Source organism: Nelusetta ayraudi, unplaced genomic scaffold (assembly GCF_046127955.1).
Source record: "Nelusetta ayraudi isolate G7.1 ecotype Tasmania unplaced genomic scaffold, CSIRO-AGI_Nayr_v1 ptg000060l, whole genome shotgun sequence".
NCBI classification, from domain to species: domain Eukaryota; kingdom Metazoa; phylum Chordata; class Actinopteri; order Tetraodontiformes; family Monacanthidae; genus Nelusetta; species Nelusetta ayraudi.
This window is the reverse complement of record NW_027466110.1, coordinates 2,683,634-2,708,811: the sequence shown is the minus strand read 5'-3', so window position 1 is coordinate 2,708,811 and position 25,178 is coordinate 2,683,634. Positions and strand designations below refer to the sequence as shown.

Below are 25,178 nucleotides of genomic sequence, written 5' to 3'. Positions count from 1 at the left end.
TCCCCTACTTGTCGTACAATACATCAGTTGGCTGCCATCATAAGTGAAAACTCATCTTTCCTGACTTTTGTTTTTTTTTTTTTAATGTGTCACTCTTTAATAGCCATTAAATTCATAATCTCCACATTCAACAACAGCAGTGAGCATGTTATTGCGAAAGATGCTCAGCAGATGAAGAGTCTGGTGGTATATATTCCAATTGTGCACGAGGCAAGAGTCAATAAACAAAGTGGTTCTCTGTTTAAAATAACTATCTAATTTAAACTAACTCAGAGAGCTGACAATTTGCCTCATTTTGAATGAACAATGCAGGACCAGAAAACAGTGGGAGAAAAAAAAAGAGAATGTAATACATACCAAGTGGGATTAATGGTAGTTAAACAGGTGGGGGGGGGACAAGTCTTCACTCTCCACTTGCCACTTGCCACTTTCCAATTTCCCAACATCATCGGATATCATTCCAGCGAGAATGCCAGAGAACTGTGTCACAGAAGCCAATAATTGGAAAATCTCAGCCAGCTGTCCAAATGATCCCCAATACACCAAGGTAATTTTGCTCCATGTCTGAATGCCAGCGAGTACAGCTTCTAATAGTGGAGGCTACTTGTATGTAGCAAGTAACAAAACAATGTGTCAAATAAAGCCCCCCAAAAGGAAGAAAGGTACATGATAGAAAAAGGCGGTGAGATGACTGTTCAGAGAATTTTTAAAAATGCTCCAGAAGACAAATGACTGAATGTGCTTTTATGTTAAAGCACCTGTCTAACATGTATTAATTATGTAATGTGAATATGTGACAAATATATAGAAAGGTGTTCACATTGATCATGCCGCTTTCACCTGCTGCACTCTGGGTTGTAAAGATTTATCTAGCAAAAATAATTTGTGCATGTCTTAAACATTTCCAAAGATTAAACAAAATAGCAATTCCATAACAAACAAAAAAATGAAGAAAAAAAAAAACAGCATTTAACAAGGTGTAATTATTTGCAGCAAGTAAAACTTGATAAAAAGCTGGGGGGGTTGATTGTGTAAATACAAGAAAAATGACTGCTTCAGATCTTTTTTTCATTGTACTTCCTTCTCTGAATATAAAATCATTTTGTAATGTGTAAACGTCTATCGTTTTCTTCGAAGAATGGGTTCAGGAAACGCAGCAGTCGTCTAATGCGCATGTATGCACATTTGTAACGCAGAACGAGGCGACGTAATCGTAACCTTTGACCTCCAAGTGTCGGTGGCGAGTTTAACCAATCGGCTTGCTCGTTGTTGAGAGGTGCTCAAGTTAGTCGGGGGGTTCTTGCCTTCTGTTCAACATGGTGAGTAGACCTTTCTTAACAATGTCTTACCTTAATTAATAGTGAACATACGTATAGATACCGTTTGTTCTCTATTGGCTTTTGGCATTTTACTCATTCTATCGCTTCTATTTTAAATTCTGACGTTGTAATTCCCAGGAACGCAGTTGTATAGCATGTCATGTTAGCTATGTGCTAGGACAGCGGCGCACACACACCGTCATTGTTCAGACTATGTTCTGGTTTTGATGGTTGGCGCAAAATCAAAAATAGAGGCTATTAACCTGCAGATTAATTTGAGTACTACAGCGGTACGATTTAAATGTAAATGAGTGGGTAACAAAACTTGGTTAGGCAGTAGGGCGGGCCTTCTAGCGACTTAAAGAGTTAGCTAACTAGTATCTGTCCAGTTAGCTTCATGGAAAGCGTTGTATCCTACCAGGGATTAGACAGACCCTCGTCATTCATTGGCACAGTCGCTGTACACACTGCTGCCACTGTATGTTTACACTCATTTAAAATGGTGGCATTCGTCGTTTCAGGGTATTTTGCACTTAGTTATAGGATTTCACACTTGGATAAGTTTTCTTTTTTAAAACGCAATTAACTGCAACGTAACAATCTCTGAGTCAAAATCTCACAAGTTGGCGGCTGTGTACCACCGACTAAGAAACGAATACCAATTATCGCAACAACAACACAAAAAAAAAGTCTATATAATGGCAACACAAGTAGATTCTCAAATTAAATTTTGTCTGTAAAAACCTTTGGTAATAGCGTTTTCTATATATTTATAATTGCATATGCAGGAAATAACGTAAGCAAACTGTGAGCAAATGTACAATAAATAAACATATCCTTAAACGGGGACCGTCTTATGTTAATAGTCTGAAAAGTCATCAATTAGAACAAACAGTTGTGGATTTTTTTTTTGTTTTTTTTGTTTTTTTTGTCCAGTACAGTGTTTTGTATCCCAATTAACTGAATGCCTAATAGTGGCCTTTAAATCAGCACTGCCAATGTCAGATTAAGCTGAAAGCCCAAGTGCAGCAAAATAAGGTGGGGGAAACCGACGGAGGTGGATTTATTAAATTCTATTACACCTTTAAAAATCTGTCTGTGTTGGTTTGCCGAAGTTTCCCTTTCTCAATGCTTTTCCAAACCAGTGACTTGTCCAGAGAGCTGGAATCTGCCCCAGCATCTCCGAGAGCAGGATAAGCAGTGATCGACGATAGATGGACTACTTTCCCATCGTTAGACTTTTACCACATATATGAAGTTGTGATTTATTGAAGTGAATTATTTCCATTTTTGGCAAAACTGTCATGGGAATGAATAGATTTTGGTTGCTTTTGAAACACTGTTTTGCTATTTCTTATCGTGAGAGTTGCCTTCATACTTTGTCTTCCTCTGTATTGGCAAATACTAAATCATCTACTCCTAATTCAGTCACCAAATGTTCATAATCAATTAAAAGTTGCTAATTCTTAATCCAAACTGCTGCGGTGGGAGGAACCTGGGGCTCGCCGCCCCCTTTAGCCGAACACCACCGGCTGCCGTGAGCTCACTAACTCTCTGCGGTGTCTCTCATTCATGACAGTCTTCATCGGAGACTAATAATGGTCCGACTCATGCGCCACCTTATCCAGGTGTACCGCCCTCAGGGATTCCTCCCCCATTTGTAAGTCAGTGACAGATGCTGTGTGATTATCACATTCAGCTTTTCATCTCTCGGTAGTCACGGACTCAACTGCTTCCTGTGAATGACGTCAAATTCGCAGTCAGCGTTTCATCCGAACCGTCTGTTCTCTCGCTCTCTCTCTTTCTATCTGTATCTCAACCTTTAGATGGGACCACCGGGAATACCGCCTCATTTCCCTCCAATGGGAATGCCAATGGGACAACGGCCTCCCAGCATGACCCCCATGCCTCCCGGTATTCTCCCTCCAGGTATAATGCCACCAATGGGAGCACCGCCAATGGGACAGGTGAGCCTTCCAAAGATTTTATAGAGTAATTTCACTTGCTGTGAAACCATTTTGCATACATACAGCTGCTTGGCCTCATGCCCATATCCATGATGTCATTTTAGCCTAGTTCAGAAAGCCAATCAAAATCAGATTTTTAGCCCATCTAGATTGAAACCGGGTGGCTCTTTTGTAGTCTGTACAGTCACAAATCGCATGAAATCTGATTTTTGCAAAAAAAACGGATTGAAACCACCTTCGGGGGGTAGTTTCAAATCGCATTTGGACAGATGCGTCTCAGTCTGAACAGCTCCAAATACAAGACCCAATACACCAGACCAGAGAGCACCATTCGAGGTGCAGGGCTGTAACGTAATGGAGCAGACAGAAGAAGTAGAAAACGGCAGTTCCTGAAACAGATTTGCCTGCAGTCTGAACGCAGCCTTTGCTTTCAGCTATCAAGTCAGAAATTGCAGTCAGACTGAGTGATCTGCTCAGTGGAATCACAAAGTGTTTGACTTTGGCTGTCTACTTTTTGCATTGCAGCACACATTTTTAGTTTGGGGGATTTATCATAGTTGTGTTGTTTGTTTTTGTTAAGCTGAGTTTTATTACTTTAGCTAAAGAATACTGCCTGCAGAACAATTCTCATAACCGTGAATGAGTTCACAGAAGTAATTTTCTATGACATTACAGTCAATTTTCTTTATCACCACGCAAAGAAAATGATTCATTTTAGTAAACATCAACCATCCTATCATAGGGCTGTGATATTTTGCGGTGTCAGATCAAGGTGGCAGCAGCAACAGCAACATACTGTAGCTCACAAATGTGGAAGCGACAGAGTCTGTGTGCTGCCTAACAAGATCACACCACTAAATAAGCACAGCAGAAGTCTCAGTTTCACTCTCACCTTCACCCCCCTCAGTTGCAAGCAGGCATCCAACACACACACACATCTATGCCACACCTTGTTCCACGCTGTGTTAATACTTCAGCATGCGCTGGGCAGCATGGAAATGCCTGATGAAATTTTCATGACGCCTCTTTTATTAGATGCCAGGCATGATGCCACCCATGATGCAATCGATGATGATACCCCCTCGCATGGCAGCTGCGTCCGGACAGCCAACAGGACCGGTATCTCTCCTCCACACTTCTTTTCTCATCAGCCCTCGGCTTCACACTTCTTTTAGGCCGTCACTTGCTAAATTGGGGATTTGTGCATCAAAGTGAAATCAGTTTGATTTAGATGGATGTATTTTTCTGTAATTATAGTTTTAATCAGCTGAGGCTGGCAATGACAGAATTTTAATTGCAGTGTTTCTGTTGAGGTTTTAATTTGGGAGCAGTGTGATATGTCTATCTTATGACATCCACTGCACCACTAAAGTTAAAGTTTTGTGTCTTGGTAATAAGAGGATCTTTGTTGATGATTGTGAGCGTCAGTTACATTTAAGAATTTGTGAAAGCTTCCACTGACTGTGGTGTTCTGTGTTTACAGCCCGGCGTCGACACCGCAGGTGAGATCCGTCATTCAGCCAAACTGTCACATTTCATTCTCGCATGTTTTGTATTCATTAGTACATCGTCTCATTTGCTCGTCTTCGTCATATCCCCACAGCTGCTGCACCTGGAACAACTGTAAGTTTACAATCATTTCTCTCAATGTGCTTCAATTGCAAGATGGCAGTTGTGAGTTCTCCACCGTAAGTTTGTTCATTGGGTTTTAATTTGCTCCTCCTCTCTGTGCAGAGCACCACTAATGGGTCTCCACCAGAAGACCAGTCAAAGAAGGTTTGAAAAACAAGGAACTATTGAGTAACAAAAGAAATTGTATAATTGTAGCAAGCACAATAACGGTGAAAATGTACTTAAACAGCTGATTGGGTTTTGTTTTTCTGCCTCAGAAGTCCTTGTGGACAGAACACAAGTCGCTGGACGGGAAGACGTATTATTACAACACAGAGACCAAGCAGTCAACCTGGGAGAAACCAAATGACCTGAAATCTCAAGCAGAGGTAAGAAACCTTTGAATTATACTTGCAACCTTGCTATTAGCTACTTTGGGAGTTCCCTCGAGTAATTATAATACATCAGAATCAGTTCGGTCATGATTAGAAATTAAAATATGGATTTAACAAACTTAGCATGTGCATGCAAAATGACATGAAGTAAGAAGCGAATAACTAAAATAAATAAAACATGTTAAAGTCTGGAATTTAATATTTAGCTTTCTTCCCCATTTCCCCCCCCCCTTTTTTTTATTTTTTATTTTATTTTAGCAATTGCTTTCTAAATGCCCCTGGAAGGAGTACAAGTCAGACACAGGAAAGCCGTACTTCTACAACTCTCAGACTAAAGAGTCCAGATGGGCCAAACCTAAAGAGCTGGAGGACCTGGAAGGTAAGAGGGTTTTTTTTAATAGATGGCAGCAGCTGATTGACCAGAAGCACTCTCCTCTTTGTGCTTCCTGTTGTCTATGTAATTCTTTGATATGAAAACAAGTGCCCTGACTTCCTCTCTCCTTTTTCTATTTTCCAGTCATGATCAAAGCAGAGGAGAATGGGTAAGAGCTTCCTGTTTATCCCTCAGCTGCTCTGCACCATGTATCATAAATGACACATTCACCACTTACTTGTTATGACTTTGGCTTCCTCACCCTCCATTTCCCATTACTAATTCAAGGTTTTGGCAGCGACTTAGTTTCCCCTGCTCCCCTCCAAAGCAGCGCGGCTGTGATTTCACCTGTCGTGGTCTGATTTCAGAACGGCGGAGGCGCTCGCTCCCGGCACCGCGGCCGTTCCTGCAGTGCAAGCAGATAACGCGGCCGCTATGGCGACCGTAATGGAGGCAGAGACTACAGCGGCAGTCTCAGAGGAGCCCGTGTCTCAGGCGGTGGTGCATCACACAGCTGAGGTCAAGGCTGCCGATGCACCTGTGGCTTCCTCAGAGACTCCAGTGGCCACAGAGGCCCCGGCGAGGTAAACAATTATAATGTCTACACACAGAAATAACCACTGTTGGAAGGCTGTGCGTTCATTGAAGATCTGTTTTGCATTCCATTATTTAATGTCTGAAACTCAGTCTGTCGTTATCTTTAAATTAAGACAGATAGGCCATTATTTTTGGCCTTTTTCCCTATTATTTCTGTAATTTCATTAATGTAAATATGCATAGTGTACTTAGGAGTGTAGCCTGATGCACCGTTGGCACTTTTGCCATACAGGCACTTTACATGTTTTTTAACCTATTGGTATCTTTGCACTGACTCAGGGAAACACACAAAATGCCAATGTACCTGTTTTAAGCTGTTTTGAACTTGCACAAATGGCAATAAATCGCTAATCTAATACTTCCCCAGGACTAGATCTGTCAATTGACGTGAGCGCTAGGTGTTGCTAATGACCTTTTCACCCCCACAGGAATAGAATTTAGCAAGAGAGAATGTTCACAGCATCTCAGCCCAGCAGGTGTTAATGCTGTCATTGTGTGTTCATGTATCCACCTCAATGTGATCCGGCTCCTTTCCCCCCCCTTTTCGTCCCCAGCGTGGAGCCCCCGAAAGAGGAGCGTCCAGAGCTCCAGAAGAAAACCTACAAGTGGAACACGAAGGAGGAGGCGAAGCAGGCCTTCAAAGAGCTGCTGAAGGAGAAGGTGAGTCGGCCGGCCGGCCTGTCAAACAGCGTTAACACCGACATCCAGCGACAAAGGTTGCGCGCCGCTGGAGAGTGAAGGCGCCGCGTCATTCGCTCCACTTGACATTTGGCTGGTCACCATGAAAAACCGGTGCTGGTGATTAGTCTGCCTGCACCAGCAGGTTAACCTGAATGGACGTCACTCCCCATTTGTTGGCCCGTCCTGTTCATCGCCAGTGTTTAATTAGCTTTTTAAAAAGCTTTATTTAAATGTGCCTTTGCAGACTTGTAGCTCTGCAGGCGGTGGTGCTACACAGAGCCCTACACTGGTTCTCAGGATTTATTCTCACTTTGCAAAGGAAGCCTCAAGCTAGGGAGGTTAACAATTAATCGAATAGAATAATATTTAGACTTTTATAGTTTGTTTGTTTTTGTCAAATGACATGGTGTATACCTGTATACATAGAACAAGTTACTTTTAAACAACTTTATTTTAAATAAAAAAGTTGAAATGTGACCCATTAGTGGTCAACTTAAAGTCAGAGGATAAATGTTTAGGGTGTTTTTACTGTTCTCTAATGTAAACATGGGTCACATTGGACCGTCGCCATTATTTAAGGGTTAGATAATGTGTTCCTTACACATTTTTCATTAGCTTCCTTTTTTCAGTAGCTCCAGTCACAAATCTGATTGGTCGGGCAGAATGTTTGCGCCCTCCATTTTCTCATCACTTTCAATGGGTTCTCGACCAGATGGATGCGTGAGATTCGGCGTCTCTGGTTAGCGCTTTAGCATTCTCCATTATGTTCTCTTAATCAAGGTCGGCGTGTTTGTTTGTATTTCTAACTGCGTGTCGACACTTTGCAGTTTAATGTGAATCTAATTTCTCCGTCACCCCTCGAGTCCCTGCGAGGTGTGAGAGATCACCTCCTGTTGATGTGGGACACCTTGCCTGTTTGCCAGCAGAGCAAAAGGCCATGAGGGCAGGTGGTGGTGGTGGTGGTGGTGGGGGGCACCCACCCACCTTGACTGCTGCTATATTTAGCCTCATTTGAGTGTTGTGCACCGAGCTCTCCTCTGAGATTGCTCGCCGTTTCCCGCAAGATCTTAATGGCTCTGTCCTTATGATTGGCTTTATTGGATCGAAGGCACGCGCCCTGCCGGGACTAAGACAGTGAGAGAAGGCAGCACGCCTCAGCGAGTCACAATAACTGCGACAGCCGACCCGAGTCCCTTCATAATGGATGGAGGAGTCGCTCCTCGGAAGAGCCGAGTGCCATAAAGGGAACTTACAGAAGTCCTCAGTGGCTCTTCTTTGAATTACCGCCAAGGCCTCGCCTCTTAACTCCACATCTATTAGTAATTAAAGGGAAAAAAATTTGAAGGGCACAAAGCATCACGGTTCATTGCTCCCATTCTCGTCTCAAATGCAATAAAGAGCAGCAAACTAATGTGAGTTGATTTTGTTTTGCACGACACTTCGTGACTCTGAAATTTACTCTTTCATTTTGGTCAGGGTGTGTCCTCAAACTCCTCCTGGGAGCAGGCCATGAAGATGATCATCAACGATCCTCGCTACAGGTAGACCGGTGCTCCAAGCACGACAGCACGACCCCTCTCGACTTCAAATTCTCACCCCTCCTTCCTCTCGTTCAAAGTGCACTTCCCAAGCTGAGTGAGAAGAAACAGGCCTTCAACGCCTACAAGGTGCAAACTGAGAAGGAGGAGAAGGAGGAGGCACGAATCAAATACAAAGAATCTAAAGAGACCTTCCAGAGGTTCCTGGAGAACCACGACAAGATGACTTCCACCACCAGATACAAGTAAGAGCGGCAGATGTTCCGACCAGTCGACTATCTACTCCCGTTTCCAGCCTCAGTCTGGACTGATTTACAGTCCTCAGAGCACAGTTCAGCACAGTTCAGCCCAAAGAAAATCAATGTAAATTTGGTTTCTTCAACGTAAGATGCATGTGGGAGTTTTCTCCTCAGACATTTTAAAACCTCCAGAAGTTTGTTAAACATCAGGGAAGCCTTCAAGGGTCACAACATTCAAGCATCCAGCACAAGACTGAAGCCCTTTGTAGAAACATTTCAGCAATTTTTATGGATCATTTTCGTGAAAATTTTTGAAATTCCTTGACCGTGAATGTGCCAAGTTGCCTGAAGTCAGTTTTCCTTGAGAAATGCTGCCCTCATGTGGCTCTCATTGTGAACATCTACCAACCAAGGGTGTGTTTTCTGTGAATCCAGGAAAGCTGAGCAGATGTTTGCCGAGCTGGAGGTCTGGAGTTGTGTGCCGGAGAGAGACAGACTGGAGATCTACGAAGATGTCTTGTTCAACCTCGCCAAGAAAGAGAAGGTGAGACTCTGTGGGCCGTCTCACTTTCAATCCAAAGTGAACTTCTGCTCCCGATCATTTCTGGAAGCTCCGCTAACTCCCTGGACTCCTCCTCCTCCTCCTCCTCCTGTTTCCAGGAACAAGCCAAGCAGCTAAGGAAGAGAAACTGGGAAGCTCTGAAAAACATTTTGGACAACATGGCCAACGTCACGTACCGCACCACCTGGTCCGAGGCCCAGCAGTACCTGCTGGACAACCCCACCTTCGCCGAGGACGAGGAGCTGCAGAGTAAGACGGCACCGTGTTTAATTTGCAGATGGTGGAAGTCTGAAAGTTTCTGCCAGGTTTTACCACTTTCTTCTTCTTCCGCACACCGCTTGAGCGACCGTCCGTCGTTCCCGCAGTCTCCTCATGGCTTATTAATGCCATGAACTGTCCACACCGAAGGACGGCACTTTTGAATTTTGGTTGTTCTTAAATGTGCCATGACAATAAAGAATTGACTTTGACTAAGTTCAATTGAATTCACTTCAATGCAGACATGGACAAAGAGGACGCCCTCATCTGTTTCGAGGAGCACATCCGGGCGCTGGAGAAGGAGGAGGAGGAGGACAAGCAGAAGACGCTCCTCAGGGAGCGGAGACGGCAGCGCAAAAACCGAGAGTCCTTCCAGGTGAGAGGCAGCGCTGCCCGTCCGAACCCACTGAGTGAGGTCACCTCACCTCCCAGGAAGTGGGTTTTTATTTTATTTTTAATGTGAATTCCCTTTTGCGTTTGGCCTCCTCCAGAAATTTCTGGACGAGCTGCACGACCACGGTCAGCTTCACTCCATGTCGGCCTGGATGGAGATGTACCCGACGCTGAGCTCGGACATCCGCTTCGCCAACATGCTGGGCCAGCCGGGTAGGTCGTCCATGTCCACCCCTTTCATTCTGCCGACTTTGTTTGCTTGTATTGTTTTGCCTTTTAAACATCCTTTAATGCGTCAGTCTCTTCTGCAGGATCCACTCCTTTGGATCTGTTTAAGTTCTACGTGGAGGACCTGAAGGCCCGCTACCATGACGAGAAGAGGATCATTAAAGACATCCTGAAAGTAAGACTGTCTCCTCATCGGGGGTCGGGGGATTGAATCTCCCGGCTTTTCAGTTTTCTGTAATCCTCAACCTCGGCTTTATTTTTGCCTTCCTACCGCGCCGCAGGACAAAAGCTTCCTGGTGGAAATCAACACCAACTTTGAGGACTTTGGGTCGGTCATCAGCTCCGACAAGAGGGCCACCACTCTGGATGCAGGCAACATTAAACTGGCCTTCAACAGCGTAAGTGCAGCGCCAAAACTTCCCCGGTTCGAGGCCTTCATCGTGTATATTCCAATTTTATAACCCGTATTTATTTATTTATTTATTTATTTATTTTTGCACCTTTGCGACGTGCAGCTACTGGAGAAGGCAGAAGCCAGAGAGCGCGAGCGCGAGAAGGAGGAAGCCCGCAAGATGAAGAGGAAAGAAGCCGCTTTCAAGAACATGCTGAAGCAGGCCACGCCCTCCCTGGAGCCGGAGATGAGCTGGGAGTCTGTGAGTGTTACGGCTGGATTCACAGCTTCAAGTTAAAAGCCCCGTGTCGAAGCATCACTTCCTGGTCTTTACTTCTGGTCCCACACCTCGGTCAAACATCAATGAGCTTGACAAACTCGTCTGAAAACATCAGGAAGCAGCAGATTTAGCCTCCTGCATTACAAAAACGTGTTAAGTTATGCTTTGTCAGCACCCTTTGTGACATCAGAGAGTACATCCGGTCTGGTTTCCACAGCTACTTTTTTTTTTTTTTCCATTTTCTGAAAAATTGGAGCAAACAAGGGAAGTAAAGGACAAAGTTTCCCCATTTTTGAGTTCACTGACTAAATTTAAACATTGTTTTTAGTTGCATAATCCAGAGCCAGTTATGGTAAAAGTTTAATAAATATTCTTATAAGAGAGGATCCTAGTTTAGTAATAAGATTCTTCAGTTGTTCTTTTCTGTTGAATTGCAGGTACGTGAGAGGTTCTTGAAAGAATCTGCCTTCGAGGACGTGACCCTGGAGGCCGAAAGGAAGCGGATATTCAAAGACTTCATGCACGTCTTGGAGGTTGGTTTGCGTTCGCAGCGGAAACATCGCCTTTCAGTCTCCGTCCATGAGGATCGTCGGCGTAACATTCCATGTTTTCCTCCCGCCGCCGCAGCACGAATGCCAGCACCACCACTCGAAGACAAAGAAGCACTCCAAGAAGTCCAAGAAGCACCACAGGAAGCGATCGCGCTCTCGATCGGTTCGTCCTCGCCGCTCTCCCTCCTCCTGCGTCGGCACTGCCGCCCCGCGGTGGCCAGCTGGGCCGATGTGTGAGCTCTTATTGTGGTTGTTGTCGTTGTCGTCGTCAGGGTTCCGAGTCTGAGGAGGAGGAGTACCACAAGAAGAAGAAGAGGTCACAGTCCAAGTCTCCGTCCGAGCGCTCCTCCAGCGGAGAGTCTGGTGAGTGGCTTTTGAGGAGCGAAAGAAAGGAGGGGGGGTGGGGGGGGGATGTGAAGTCGCGCAGCCGTCACTGACATTTACTGACATTTTCTGCACTGAAAAACAGAGAGGAGCTATAAAAAGTCCAAGAAGCACAAGAAGAAGGCCAAGAAGAGACGTCACAAGTCTGTAAGTCCCGCAGCAGCTTTTTACGGCCTTTCTGAATTTTGAAACCCTCGCTGTTGATTGACGGCCGGCGCTTCTGACAAGCAGGCGTCTCCGGACACCGACAACGACAAGAAGGGACGGGAGCGCGACGGCAAGCGAGACAAGGACCTGGAGAAGGACAAGGAGAACGACAAGTCCCGGGGGAAGTCTCGCTCCGAGTCCAAGCAGAAGTCCCCCAAAAGAAAAGCTGCCAAGGAGGAGGTCGGCTTGATTTCCTCTTCTTAAAAAAAAAAAAAAAAAAAAACACACAAAAAGTTTATTAGATGTTTGTCTTGTTTCACTGCATCCACCTGGACTTTAGTGTCGAAGCTTTTCAAGTGACAGAATGAGCAAGTGTCCATGGAAACACTGAACTGAAGTCAAACCAGAATAAGGCTCAAAACTGGGACGCTCAAAGTCCATGTGAGCAGAGTTGGCGCTGAGGGAATCGCAAGGTTTGCTCTTTATCCTTCAGTCTAAGATGAGATTTTCATCCTGATCCAGGATGAAACCATTTAGGTCACCTGACCAGCAAGGTTAAAATGTAAAATCTGTGTTTGAAGGAATCCAGACTGACTGGCTGGCTGCAGCGATGCCACTTTCTTTGTAGAACAAGTAGAGTACCACTTACATTTCACTAGTCATCGATACCAAGTACTTAATAAAGCTATAACACATTATAGAATTACTTCGATCCCTCCCCCAGCAGTACAAACACAAATTTAACAAAATTGTCATATAGAACTGATATCGGTGTCGCGGTATTGCCACATATTTTGAGTAGAGCAATGTGCCCTGGAATCGGTAACTCATTCAGTTGATAGCAATACTGGTATCATATCGGTGCATCCCTAACCGGTTGCTGTTGTTGTAGTTGCGATTGCGGGACTGAGAGCTCGTGTTGTGTTCAGGGCGGCTGGGACACATCCGGCAGCGAGCTGAGCGAAGGGGAGCTGGAGAAGCGGAGGAGAACCCTGCTGGAGCAGCTGGACGCACCTTGATGCCACCTCCACCCAGCACACACACCCTCCATCACTTTTTGATTTGGTCAAAATCCTACTGTCATGCATTCCCCTCTAAACTCATCTGGCTGTAACCAGTTTGGCCGCGCGCATTCTGGGATGACTGAGACGTCACTGATCTCTGCTACACAGTGATGATCCACACTGACTTTACCAGGAGGGAAAGAAAAAAGTTGATCAACTGTCAGGTTTTTTTGTTTCGTTTCTGCTTAAAATATTTTTAGGTCTAGTTGTATGTTTTGCCATGGCAGCATTTTTTTTTATTTTATATGCAATTAAAAGCGTAAAAAAAAAAAAAAAAAAAAAAAGATTTTGCAACTACTTTTCATCATATGGATGCTGAAAACATGTTGAACCAACCAGACTGAGCTACAGCTGATCTTGAGGAAGGACTTGAGCGTTTTAATTGGAGCTTCTGTTAATCCTGATACTGTAGTGAAATGTAATAAAGAAAAACTTGCAATGGATATTCTCCTGTCTTATATTCTGTTAGTAGCTTGGATTTCTAGACCTGGAGGTTTGACTTTAATGGATTTCTTGACCTCTGGAGGCAAAAATTTTCCAGTGCTTTGGTTTAATATTACATGTTCTGTGCCTGAATGTTCTTGGTTGGTGGCTTCTTTTAAGGTTTCTCAGTTTTGAATAATTCTTCGAAGAGCAGCTGGAAATTCTAACTAGAATCGGTGAATCCAAAGAGCCTCGGCCCCGTACCCACAGCCTAGACCAGGGGTGGGCAAACCTTTTGACTCGTGGGCCACAATGGGTTCTAAGATTTGAAAGAGGGGGGCCGGAGCAGGAACTGATGGACGGAGTGTTTTCATGAGCCACTTCATAGGAAGAAAAAAATAAAGCACGGAATATGCAGAAAACACGTGCTGTGATGTCAATTGAAAAATGAACCAAAGCGTTGCGGCAAAATACGTCTTTGAAGCCTAAACTGGACTTGCAGGTGATGAATTATGGGGGTTTAGGAAAGGCCAGGTTGTTGCATGAGTGAGGCTACTACTCATAAAAGAAGGCTCGGCTACAATCAAGGTCTTACTGGATTGTACCAGGGGGAGGTACTTACTGCTATCCCAGCACAGACCAGTTGTTAACACCGCCAGGTTGCTCTGGTCCAGCTAGGCAGGCTGAAGATTCTCTTTCAATGTCTGAACCTCATTCATGCGACACCTAAAATGGATCCACCAGCCAGGATGGAGGGAGGCCCCAAAAGGGCCATGCACCCTCCTGTTCCTGTCACCCCGAGGGAAGGAAGCCCCCTATATACTCTACTTCCTGTGTCCCATACGCTACAAGACTCCAGGAAGGTGAGAGTAGAAACTTGTATTAATAACAAGGAAATAATCTCCCAGTGATGCTCAACAGGTAGTAAACTAATCTAATGAGATTATCAAGTCAGTCATGGAGGTGTTTAGTGAAAAGTACCAGTCCTTTTGCTCATGGTGCTTTCCCATAATCCCTTTCTGTGTGGAGAGAGTGGTTGTTGTTTTTTTTTTTTGTGAATAGCTCCTCCCAGAAGCGTTGGAGGGCTCTGAGACTGAGCTCAATTTGATCCTGCTAAAATGACAAAAAGGACATCTATTGATTTTTAAAAAGTGTGATTCTCTGCAGAGAAGAGAGACGTCTGTTACTTTGAAACTTCTCCCAGCTAAAATGGCTTCTTTTCCCTCTGAGTGCATTTTTGAAAGTTTCACCTGGTGTGAAGCCATAATAGCCATATCCTTGTCAACAATTAGATAGTTAATTGAATCCCATTTTTTTTAAAATTACAATTATACACATTCACGTGACACTCATCCGTCACACATATAGTGAAAGATATTCAGCTCTAAAAACAAAGATACACACTGAGTTTCAATGTAAATTGTTTATTTAATCATATCTGTAAATCTCATTTTACCTAAGTTTCATCTTTTTTCTTAAAAAAAAGAAAAAGAAAAAAAAAGTTATTTTTGTTATAAGCACAAACTGCCTAAAATACATTTCTGGTGGAATAAAAAACAAACAAACCAGAAGACACATGCCAGTATTGTCCAGTTAGAGAAACGTCACTAGAACAGTCAGTGAAGTGGAGAGAGAGAGAGAGAAGAGATGAACGGCAGCGGGAGCTTCAGTGGGAACTGACGCAGGTGGGCGTGTCAAAGCCAGGAAACCGACCAATCGCAGTGCAGCTAGTCAGCTAGTCTCATCAAGCATATAGTTTAAAGAGCTCATATATAGGATTCACCTTGTCACTGCCTTCTAATCCTGTCAGTGAACCAGTAAATTCATGTTTTTTTGTCCCCTTCCAATCGTGTGGAAGAATCCGTTTTTAGCAGAACGCTGTAAACAGAAGGCTAAATTTGCTGCGTTCTCAGCATCAGAAGTTTTCAGTTGGATGAATAATTGCGTGGGCCTCCTCCACTGCAGTCCAGAGTGAAAAATATTAAGGAAAATGGGCAGAATATGTGGGCTTTAACGCTCTGGTGAATGTTGCGTTGTCACGGCTGAGCTCCACCTTCCTGCGACGTCCCCGCCGGCAAAGCGAGCGACCCCCCGCCGCCTGCCCGCCATCGGCAAGACGCCGCCACTGAACGCACCGCTGCAGATTCATTTGGCTTCATTAAATATGGACGACAATAAGAAAAAAATAAAATAAAATAACGCAACAAAAAAAACAAACAATGGAGACAAAAAAAAAACTATAAGTTAAAATAACATTCAAGTTGTATAGCACAAGGCAATGAAAACTTTTTTTGTTTAAACAATATGTACAACATTGACCGTCTGGTAATGTGAATTAAGTAAAAAATAACAAAAAAAAAAAAAAACAGAACAAAAAAAACAAAAAACTTTGTAGCAAAATATCTGTACATTTAGGGAAGTTCTTCGATTTACGTGGTTTTTACTTTTGACATAGATGGAAAACACAAACTTAGAGGAATCTTTTGAGTGGTTAAATACTATACATTAACATTACAACAGTGAGTAGACAGTGGCTTGGAATGAGAAAATCAATCAGGTGAAATTTAAAGTTAAATCCAGTTAAGCTCAAAAGATCCAGTATGGCCAGGCTGTCGTTTTCATGTTTGCTTTTCATGCAGCTTCGACATTTTGGTAGTGTTTTTTTTTCTCTTGTATGTAACTCTGTTGCTGGCTCATTTATTCTGCAGTGGAATTAATTGTTCCCAGTAAACACACCAACTACTCCAGCAGGAATGCTAACCTTGTTTTGTCATAAATTACGCAGAAGATGATGGATTAGGAGCTACAAACACAGGACAGATTCATCTCTGATCCTGTTACTGTCATTTAATCTTGACAGTTTTGTTCCTCTCTGTATCCTCTTTATCCTCTCACCTCTTTCGTGCCCGATCAACAGCCCTTTATTTTCAAAATATATGTATATCTATATATATATATATATATACGTTTACTCACAGTTGTAAAAGTCTCATGAGATGTGGAAAAAGTGCGGAATGTAAAGCATGAGGACCAACTCGGGCAGCGTCCGACTCAACAGTCCTACCAGGTGTGACCGCTAGAGGGAGCTCCTCCCATACATTCTACATCCTGCTTCCCAGGAAGTATCTCTTCTTGACGTGACTCTTAAGGCCGCTGCAAGTCTGCTCGTTTTTTTTTTTTCTTTTTTTGTTGTATATAAAGAAAAAATAAAGCCGCGGTCGACTTTATATTGATCATAGAAGACAGAGTGACGTAAACCCGCCGTGTCGGAGGGGAGACATAAGTTCAGGCACTTGGCTGGTCGAAGGTTTCTGCATCAACCTTTCACACACATTCAACTCAGTCCCACAACGTGTATTTTCGGTCCTTCATAGTGACAAAGTTGCTCCAACACAGTCAGAATAACCAAATATTCTTTAGTAACATATTTACACGCTCCTTGCCGTCGTCTATCACTTCCATTTTCTTCCCCCACCACTCAGTGTACCACTTCCGGTCTCTCTTTCTTTCGCGACATCGTCCCATCCAACTAAACTTCTTCCCACTTGCCCCTCCTCCCCCCCTCTCTGGCTTCCTTTCATCACATGACCACCTCGCCGTTATTCATTGGCCGCAGGTTCTGGTCGTCGAAGCGCCGCCGGACGCTCCGCCGCACGGCGTCCGCCCGCCTGTACGGCTGGTTCCTCAGATCTGAGAAGGGGAAATTAAAGGATAAATAAAAGCCGTCAGTCCACCTGTGTGCAGTTGTTTGTGTTGGAAAGAGTGCGCATGCTCTGACTGCTGGCAGCCTGTGTCTTCAAGCACCGTGAGTTTCTTACACAAGAAAGAAGCGCAGGCGCCTGTGAGACGACTCTCAGGGCCGCTTGGGTGCCGACTTATAAAACCCATAAAGTAGGTGAGAGGGGGAATAATTGATTTAAATCATTATTATTATTATTATTAAAGTCCCATTTTGTTATCCGTCTTAAAACATTCAGTGATGGGGAGGGGAAACACCCGGAAAGAAAACCCGGAAGTGAGAGGACAGTCTGAGAGGATGAGGTAAAAGAGAGATGCTTGCCAGGTTTGGGACACATCCACCACTACAGGAGAGCTACTGGAGGAGTTCCTTACCCTCGAGTAGACATTGGGAAATTTAGTAATATTATTCTTCTTTAGTGCTGGATGAAGAGAAGACAAAATGAAAATGTTAAAAAATAATAAGAAGAAGAAGAATGGAAGCTGGCTTTGCTGGGAGAGCGCTGCAAAGCAAAGCTGCAGGAGCTTGAGGGGGGTGGGGGGGGGGGGGGGGGGAGAAGACGGCTGGCAGCGAGAGAGGGGGGGCGGGGGTGGAATCAAAGCGTCTTTCTGATTTCTAATGTCTTTCTTTCTTGTTCTTGTGTTACAAACTCAGTCTGCTTCACACAGTGGCCACCAGCAGGACAGGAGGGGAGCCCGCGCCATCAAACAGTACAGGAAAATACACAACTGGCTCCAGGATACAGCAGACAGAAAAACAATGCTTCAATTGAAAGAATAAAACTCAGGAGAAAGTCAGGCAGAAGCATGCATGCAACCTTGAAACCCTGACTGCTACTGTGTTAATTACAAAATAAATAAATGAATGAATGAAGCGTAAGCACAGCAGAACAAGAGTGTTAGCAGTTGGCGATGTAACGATATCAGCGGGTTTGTCGTGTCTCGGTGCCGTAGTGGACTTTTGAAGAGGGAACTGCACCCACCACAGGCCCAATGCCTTCCCAGCATCCTTTGCACAGATATGAACTTTAGTAAAAAAAAAAAATAATAAAGAAAAAAAGAGAAAATGGTAGTTCTTGCTAGAAGATACTGAATATTGCAAAACTGTTGCAGGATGTGTGACTATCACACACTGGGCTTGTTGCTCAAGAGGCGACGTGTTACTGTGAGATTCTGATATCGTTACATCTTGACGGCAGCCCGAACAGCAAACCGACTCCTGCTACGCAAACAGTCATCCCTATAAAGCAGCTGCTCATGCAGTACATTAGGGATGCCCGGCAGTGCAGGGAGAGCCACTTCGAAGGCAGGCATTGCAAACAGGGGCGAAGGAGGGGAAGCCAGTGATGCATTGTGGGAATAGCGGCGGGGGAAGCAGGATGGCGTGTCTGCAGCTGCAGTGATGTGACAGCAAAAACACACAACAAACATTTTCAATCAAAAACATGAACGCACAAATGAAGCAAGTGATGATGCCACAGGACAACCAGAGGAGTGTTTGGCATTCAATTCAATCTGCCACCACCAGATGGCAGCACAGGGTCTGGTTCGTCCTCCTGTGGCATTATGCTTTGCTGTGGTTCGACAACAAACGATGAGGAATGATGGTGTGTCACTCCATGCAGATGGTTGTGTTATAAAACAAAACAAAAACGTGGTTAGCCCTGAAAGTCATGCTGAGAACGGGAGAACAACGGGGGGAACACACGGAACCGCATGCGCTCGTGGACGACACGCGTGCACGTCTCATGTCCGAGTTCGGGACGGTTAAGAAGTGGGAAGGGGCGGTTTGACGGGGCATGCTGGGGTCGGAAGGGGGTTTGGGTGTGTGCGTGTGTGTAGGGGGGGCAGGGGGGGGGTTCGGGGATCACAAAGAAGAAGAGTATGTTTTTGTTCCAGCAACCTTAGAGAAGAGAGACAGTTCTATGAGCTTAGTAATGGTACTCCTCATTGAGGGCGGGCTCGCAGAAGAACCGAGAGCCGCGCTTGGCGGTGCGGGCGGTAAAGGGCACCGTCTTCAGCACTGCATCGAGAAGGACAAGGACAACAGCCAGGACAAGACACAAGACACAACATGACAATGTGAGAGAAGCAAAGGAGGCTCCTGCAGGGAGGAGGGGGCCGTTTGGCTCTGGTTAGCACCGAGCGACTTTCCCCGACGGCGGCATCAGGAAGTAGCGTCAACTCCACGGCGGGGCGGGGGGGTTTATTATCACATCGATTCCAGTGGCAGAAAAATAATCACGTTTTGGTTTTTAGTCAACTAAGCTAAGTCATTGTAGAGAGGAAATCTTGGGAGGGATGAGATGATGAACGATGAGGTTAAAACTTTAAACACTTGGTGAACCATTACATCTAAATCCACTCTATAACTTTTATGTAGCGAATCCAATTGTATTGTGTTACTGTATTCTAAATGTACATTGTTATGAACAATGGGAAATTATTCATATGCTTTATTAAACCAGTGCCAGCCTAAAAACCCTGTATGGGTCGAACAGTTGGAGCTGTATCTGCAAAAAGGCCCAAAATCTAGCAGCATCTAGTGGTAAGAAAGTATATTGCACAATTGTACATGTTTTTTTTATTTTCTGATGTTGCTGATGAAAGCTTGTGCAGACTGATGCTCAGGGCTACTGCAGAAACATGGGGGCACTTTACGGCCTCCCTTCGTTAAGTTGCTCTTAATGCAAATATACATTATCATTATCATTGTTGTTAGCAAACAAACGTAAAACTTATAGTGATTATAGTGACGCTGATGAGCTACAAAGATATTTGTGTGTCTGTTTTTTCACTTTTATGCCAATGAGTCCCTTTGAATGTTACACAGTGAGCCTTGAATTATTTCTACTCAGGGACAAAGTTTGCAAGCTTGTGTGTAAAGTGTCATAATTCACAAAACTATCAGAAAAAATATATTGAGAATTTGCTTTGGGCTGTGCTCCAGAACTTGAACCGCCACCTTGCAGGGGAAAACCGGGCTTGCGGAAGCATGGGGTTACTACAACTGACGGGTGTTGGTCACTTCCTGGTCAGCCCCCGTTCACAGCTGGTGTTACGAAGCAATGACAGAGCAGAACAAAGGTAAGCAACGATCGCTGGACACATTCGAGTCCAGCGTCTGCGGATTAGGCCCAGCTGTCGCCTCATGTTTGGACTCAGCGGGTCGTTAAAACCTCTCGGTTCACAAACATCCGACAGCCGATTCATTTTGCTAATGTTAGTTGCTTTTTCGACGATCCCCGTTTGTTAATGGCTGAATGTTGAGGCCCAGCGGAAATCTTCATGCAGAGCACGTGTATACGTGTGCGTGTGTGTGTATGTGTGTGTGTGTGTGTGTGTGTGTGTTTTAGGGGCCAGGCCTGGGTGACGTTACCCGTGATGATGTCCTCGATGGCCCCGTCTTTGCCTTCGTAGACGTGGCGGCTGTCTTTCACCTGCTTCTTCCTCAGCTCCTGGATCAGCTCCTGCTGCTGTCGCTTGTTCTTGTGCGATGGAGACTGAAAAGAAAAAAACACACACAAGACAGACGCACAACTTTCAGTGTTTAGCATCTATTAATAACTCGTTACACAGACAAATCCACCAAGGACTCTCACACATTCCTACTACCACCACTGTGGGGGCTCTTGCATGTGTGAGCTAATTGGACCTCGGAGGGGATGGAACCGCTGACTCTGAGTGGATGTGATGCGACTCAGCGGGGGGGAGGTGGAGGGGGGTAGTCGCCCTACAGGCAGAGCCCCGGCTGATCCCCCGGTGAGTCTGGATGATGAGGCGGAAGGCGAAGGAGGCCGAATCGGCTTAACCTGCCGCCGCCTCCTGACCTAGAAAACCCGCGAGGCCAAGGACACGCGCGCCGCACCTTCTGGTTTTCCTCCATCATGGCCTCCTGTTCCAGAAGTTTCTCCATCAGGATCTGCTCCTGCCTCTTCCTCTGCTCGTTGTCCTCCTCCGCTTGCTGCGGAAATGGGACACACAGGTGTCACGCAAGCGCATCGTCACCAGGTTTTTGTAGAAGGTCGAGCAACATTGTTGACGCTGACTTTGAATTGTAAAGAGTGCTTGGTTGTGCTTACATCATGTTAAGAAAACAAACAAACAAAAACTTGGCACTTCTTCTGGCACTAGCGGCTAATATAACTTGGGGCATGTTGCTGCACTTACTAAAATTTTTCACTCAAGTCTAAATTCTTGCTTGTGCTGTACATCACTTTGGATAAAAGTGAAATTGTTAGGGCTGTCAGTCGATTGAAAATTGTAATCGTGATTAATCGCATTAGTTTCCTGAGTTAACTCGCGATTAATTACAAATTAAGTCTCTATATGTAACTTAACAAAATATTTCTTGTGTTTCTTATACTCAAATATAATTCCTTAGTGGAAATATTCTATTTTTTTCATTCGAAGAACAATCACAAACTTGAACTGTCCAGATACTCTCCCAAAAAAAAACCCCTCAAACCTTGAGGTATTCTCAATTGTCTACGCGTTAACTAGAATCACTTCACAGCGCGGGAAGTCACACTCACCCTGTAAGCTCTGACGAATCGCACAAACACGGGGAAGAAGACGGACGGCGGCGTGGTTTTGGAGTTCTCCCCAAAGAACTTGACCGCCTCCTCGAACGCGTCCTGCGGGAACAACAGAGGGTCGTTGGGACTCGTCTGGCCTCCGCTTCGCGATTCCCCGGGGCCGCAGCCAGGCGGCGCCGTTCCTACCTGCGCGATCTTGGCGTCTTCCTGCAGCTTCTTCAGCTTGCCCTCGCTGTGCGCGACGAACTCCTTCAGCATGGTGTTGTGGCCGTGCATGCTGTACTCCCTCCTGGTCAGCTCCATGCCCCTGTTCAGCTCCTTCACGTCCAGCAGGACGTTCTCCAGGGACACTGCCAGGGTGGAGACGTGCAGTTCAAGTTTAACCGCAGGGGAAAAAAAAGAAAAAAAAATCACAAACGAGTGGCACGGCATCTGGTCCCTGTGACTCACCCGCACCGGCTTTCTCCACGTAGTGCAGCTCGTTGTAGAAGAGGGAAACCTGCACGTACTTCTCCTTCACAACGTTGGCGATGTAGTGCAGCAGCGTCTGCTTGCGGTCCGTCGACTTGGTGTCGAGGAGCTGTGAGGAAAAAAAAAAAGAGAGAGCGGCGGCTCGAGAATACTGTCTGTTTAATGAGGTTCAGCGTGTAAGATTCAGCGCCATCTAGTGGTTGGAAAACATATAGCAAGCCACGTCGATCCACGTTTTCTGAGGCGTCGGTTGATCACATGAATTTCTTTTAGACAAACTCATGATCTACGTGTGCATTAATGGAAGTGCTCTTCCCATCAACATGAATGCTTAGTATGTGCATACTTGCAGCCAGCGGATGCCTTTAAATCTTACACACATGGGGCCTTTAAGTTAAAAAACAAAAAACAAATAGGGCAACAGTTGCATCTTACCAAGTCTAAACTTTGCAGCTTGAATCCATAGACGGCTCCTCTTTTACTGCTGTTCATGTAGTTCCCGAGTGCCAAGATAATCTGAACAACAGAACACAGTGTGGAGCAATGTTCGGAGTGATCATAACAATGATAATAGCGTCATTATTATCATTATGGTCAATAGCCCAGGTGTGATAGAGATACCTCGAGGATTTTCTTCAGCTTCTGTGACGACTTGATGGACACAGACGCCGCGATGACAGCGTGCAGTTGCTGCGGAGGAACAGAAGACGGCGACGGTTGAGGCAACAGTCTGGTCTAAACTGGAAGACGGCAACAATGTGCAGGCGACGGCGCTCACCGGCGTGAGCATCTGGATGCTCTCGGTGAAGTTTCCGATGAAGGCCATGATGGTCATCTTCTGCATGAGCCGCTCGATCTTGCTGAACTGCATCATGAAGCGGTCCTCGTCCGTCAGGCTGTCCAGCGGCTTGCGCTCCTTCTCGAACTGCCGCAGCACCTTCACCTCCGTCTCGGTGGGCTGGAAGCGCATCAGGCACTCCACGAAGTCCACGGGGAGGGTCCGCAGGTCGAAGCTGAGAAGAGACGAGTCCACGGGGACGTCAGGCTGTGACATTCGGAACGTGTGCTTGACTTACCGAACGAGAAACATTCAAGTGAAACAAGAAGATTTTCACTGCCAGTTCAGTCTCTCGGAGGAGGAACTCTTGCTGCTGCTAACGACACAGCAACATGTCAGAAGGTACAAACACCCTGACGTCTTCTTTATCTTTTTAGATGAAATTTAGTCCAATTTGGCTGAAACCTTGGCAAGGTCACTTACTGCTTGAGGGTTTTAAGGACAATATGGATTTTGCAGCGATTCAAAGAAGATTTGAAAATGTCTCCTGCTGGATTTTCAGAGAGCAGAGCAGCGTTCATTTGTTATGTAACTTACATCTGAATGGCCTTGCAGATCTCCTCGGGCGCCTTGCCCACTTTCCTCAGCGTGATGGCCAAGTTCTTTGCCCTGTTGGAGTCCAGCAGCGTCACCTTGGCGGGGCCCTTCTGGCTGACCTTCTGCTTGTTGACCGCGAGGTCGATGGACGGCCCCTGAGCTTTCGTCTTGAACATCTCCTCAAACTCGTCCACGTTCAGGTCCTTGAGGGAAGAGCAGCCGCCGCGTTATGAAAACAGGCCGCAACGCCGCGAGGTGCTGTTGCCCGAGGAGACGCTCACCTCGAGGATCCTCTCGTCGTCGATCTCGTTGAAGACGGTGCCGTTGATCTGGTTGGGCTTGAGCGCCACCCAGTTGAAGACGGGCATCCGGAACTTTGTCTTGATTGGCTTCTTGATTTTAACAGCTACGTGGGACAAAGAAGAATTAGGGCGGTTTGGCCACTTGATATAGGCGCGCACACACAGACACATCGGGTCAACAGGTGGACGGAGGTCTGGGATTGGTGGAATACACAGATGAACATTCAATCCTGCTACTGGTTTATCACTTCTTTTTTTTTTTTTTTAAACAACATTCTTCCTTGAAAGAAAAAGTGCTGACGAGCCTCCAGACACTTAGCAACGCCTGCGTGCCGCAGCAGGTCTAGATGCCTCGGCATGCAACTAACACAATTACACTGAGCCCGACACAACCAGGCGCACAGACACTCGCAGGCCAACAACACTAGAACGAGGTGTGAAGGAGAAACATGCAGGGCTTTGAAAGATGGTACTTTTCTTTGTTTTCTTTCCAGTGTTTGTGAATAGTGAATAGTGCAAAATGTTCCACACCACAAACACACAGAAAAAGCAAAGGAAAAGCGAAGGAAAAGGAAGCGGCGTCAAAAACAAAATACCACTTTCAAAAACACGTGACAGAGGGAGGGAGGAGTGCCAGGAGAACAGAAGAAGAAGCCAAGCAGAACCTACAAAAGAGTTTGATGGGTCCCTCTGGTTGGCAGCAGAGAGAAACAATTTGAAGAAAAAACAATCATGAGGCGACAGGCGAGCGTTAGTGAGAAAGAGAAGACGTGCACGACTCGGCCATCAACGTGCGCTCTGGCAGAGTTCAATAATCATCTAGATTCCCAAAGCCCAGAGCAAATATCAGGTTGGCTCAGAAACTTCTTGTATTTAGTAGGTTTCCAAAGCTGGAGTCTCTTCTCTGGCTGTTGTTTATGTAATTACCCTGGACGCCAGAAGGGGGCGACAGTAAACTGCAGGCTCACAATAATGAAAAGTATTACATGTATCTTTAACAGTGCTGCAGTTTTCACAACAAACCCCCATTGACATCTATAAACTGCGGAAGATCTGCGAGAAGCTCCGCCCATTTGCTCCATCATTGCCACCGCCAGACTGGACATCCAGCTCCAGACTGCAGGTGGATCGTCATCTTACCTGCCAGGCCGGAGTTCATGATGACGGTGGGCGTCCCGCAGCCGGGCAGCGGGGGGGCGGCAGGAGGCGGTGGCGGAGGCATCGGACCTGAGTGCTCTGAGAAACCCAGGAGAGGGGGAGGGGGAGGTGGCGGAGGGGGTGGAGGAGGAGGAGGAGGAGGAGGAGCAGCTACAGGGACGGGCGACGCCGAGCCGTTTGTCACTGAGGAGGAGA

General features: G+C 45.6%; 2 protein-coding genes across 10 annotated transcripts in view; one reads left to right on the top strand and one right to left on the bottom strand.

Annotated features, from left to right (window-relative positions):
* Positions 1–1,271: 1,271 nt before the first annotated feature.
* On the top strand, positions 1,272–13,421 carry prpf40a (PRP40 pre-mRNA processing factor 40 homolog A). 5 transcript variants are annotated; one of them, XM_076039832.1, is made up of 26 exons: positions 1,272–1,319; positions 3,146–3,286; positions 4,322–4,405; positions 4,770–4,788; positions 4,890–4,909; positions 5,021–5,062; positions 5,176–5,286; positions 5,551–5,671; positions 5,810–5,834; positions 6,034–6,249; positions 6,817–6,922; positions 8,420–8,484; positions 8,562–8,726; positions 9,156–9,264; positions 9,381–9,531; positions 9,783–9,916; positions 10,032–10,146; positions 10,245–10,336; positions 10,443–10,559; positions 10,677–10,814; positions 11,270–11,365; positions 11,460–11,546; positions 11,656–11,746; positions 11,853–11,914; positions 11,999–12,154; positions 12,844–13,421. In XM_076039832.1, the coding sequence occupies exons 1-26, from the start codon at positions 1,317–1,319 to the stop codon at positions 12,931–12,933; spliced, it is 2,556 nt and encodes an 851-aa protein (XP_075895947.1). In that variant the 5' UTR covers positions 1,272–1,316; the 3' UTR covers positions 12,934–13,421. The 5 variants fall into 5 exon arrangements, with proteins under 5 accessions (XP_075895947.1, XP_075895946.1, XP_075895944.1 ...); XM_076039831.1 differs by having other exon boundaries at positions 11,996–12,154; XM_076039829.1 differs by having other exon boundaries at positions 10,233–10,336.
* Positions 13,422–14,886: 1,465 nt separating this feature from the next.
* Positions 14,887–25,178, bottom strand: part of fmnl2a (formin-like 2a) — a 49,676-nt gene continuing 39,384 nt past the window's right edge. The window contains exons 15-27 of one of the 5 annotated variants that reach the window (XM_076039721.1): positions 24,966–25,166; positions 23,805–23,929; positions 23,524–23,726; positions 22,927–23,161; positions 22,770–22,838; positions 22,584–22,664; positions 22,128–22,257; positions 21,864–22,027; positions 21,675–21,776; positions 21,008–21,103; positions 20,519–20,642; positions 19,043–19,162; positions 14,887–17,091 (exon numbers count right to left, since the gene is read on the bottom strand). In XM_076039721.1, the coding sequence (XP_075895836.1) occupies positions 19,071–19,162; positions 20,519–20,642; positions 21,008–21,103; positions 21,675–21,776; positions 21,864–22,027; positions 22,128–22,257; positions 22,584–22,664; positions 22,770–22,838; positions 22,927–23,161; positions 23,524–23,726; positions 23,805–23,929; positions 24,966–25,166 (1,622 nt within the window). In that variant the 3' untranslated portion in view covers positions 14,887–17,091; positions 19,043–19,070. Of the gene's footprint in view, positions 17,092–17,461; positions 17,562–19,042; positions 19,163–20,518; positions 20,643–21,007; positions 21,104–21,674; positions 21,777–21,863; positions 22,028–22,127; positions 22,258–22,583; positions 22,665–22,769; positions 22,839–22,926; positions 23,162–23,523; positions 23,727–23,804; positions 23,930–24,965; positions 25,167–25,178 lie in introns of those variants that run through there. The other 4 variants (XM_076039720.1, XM_076039723.1, XM_076039722.1 and 1 more) reach the window with 4 other exon arrangements.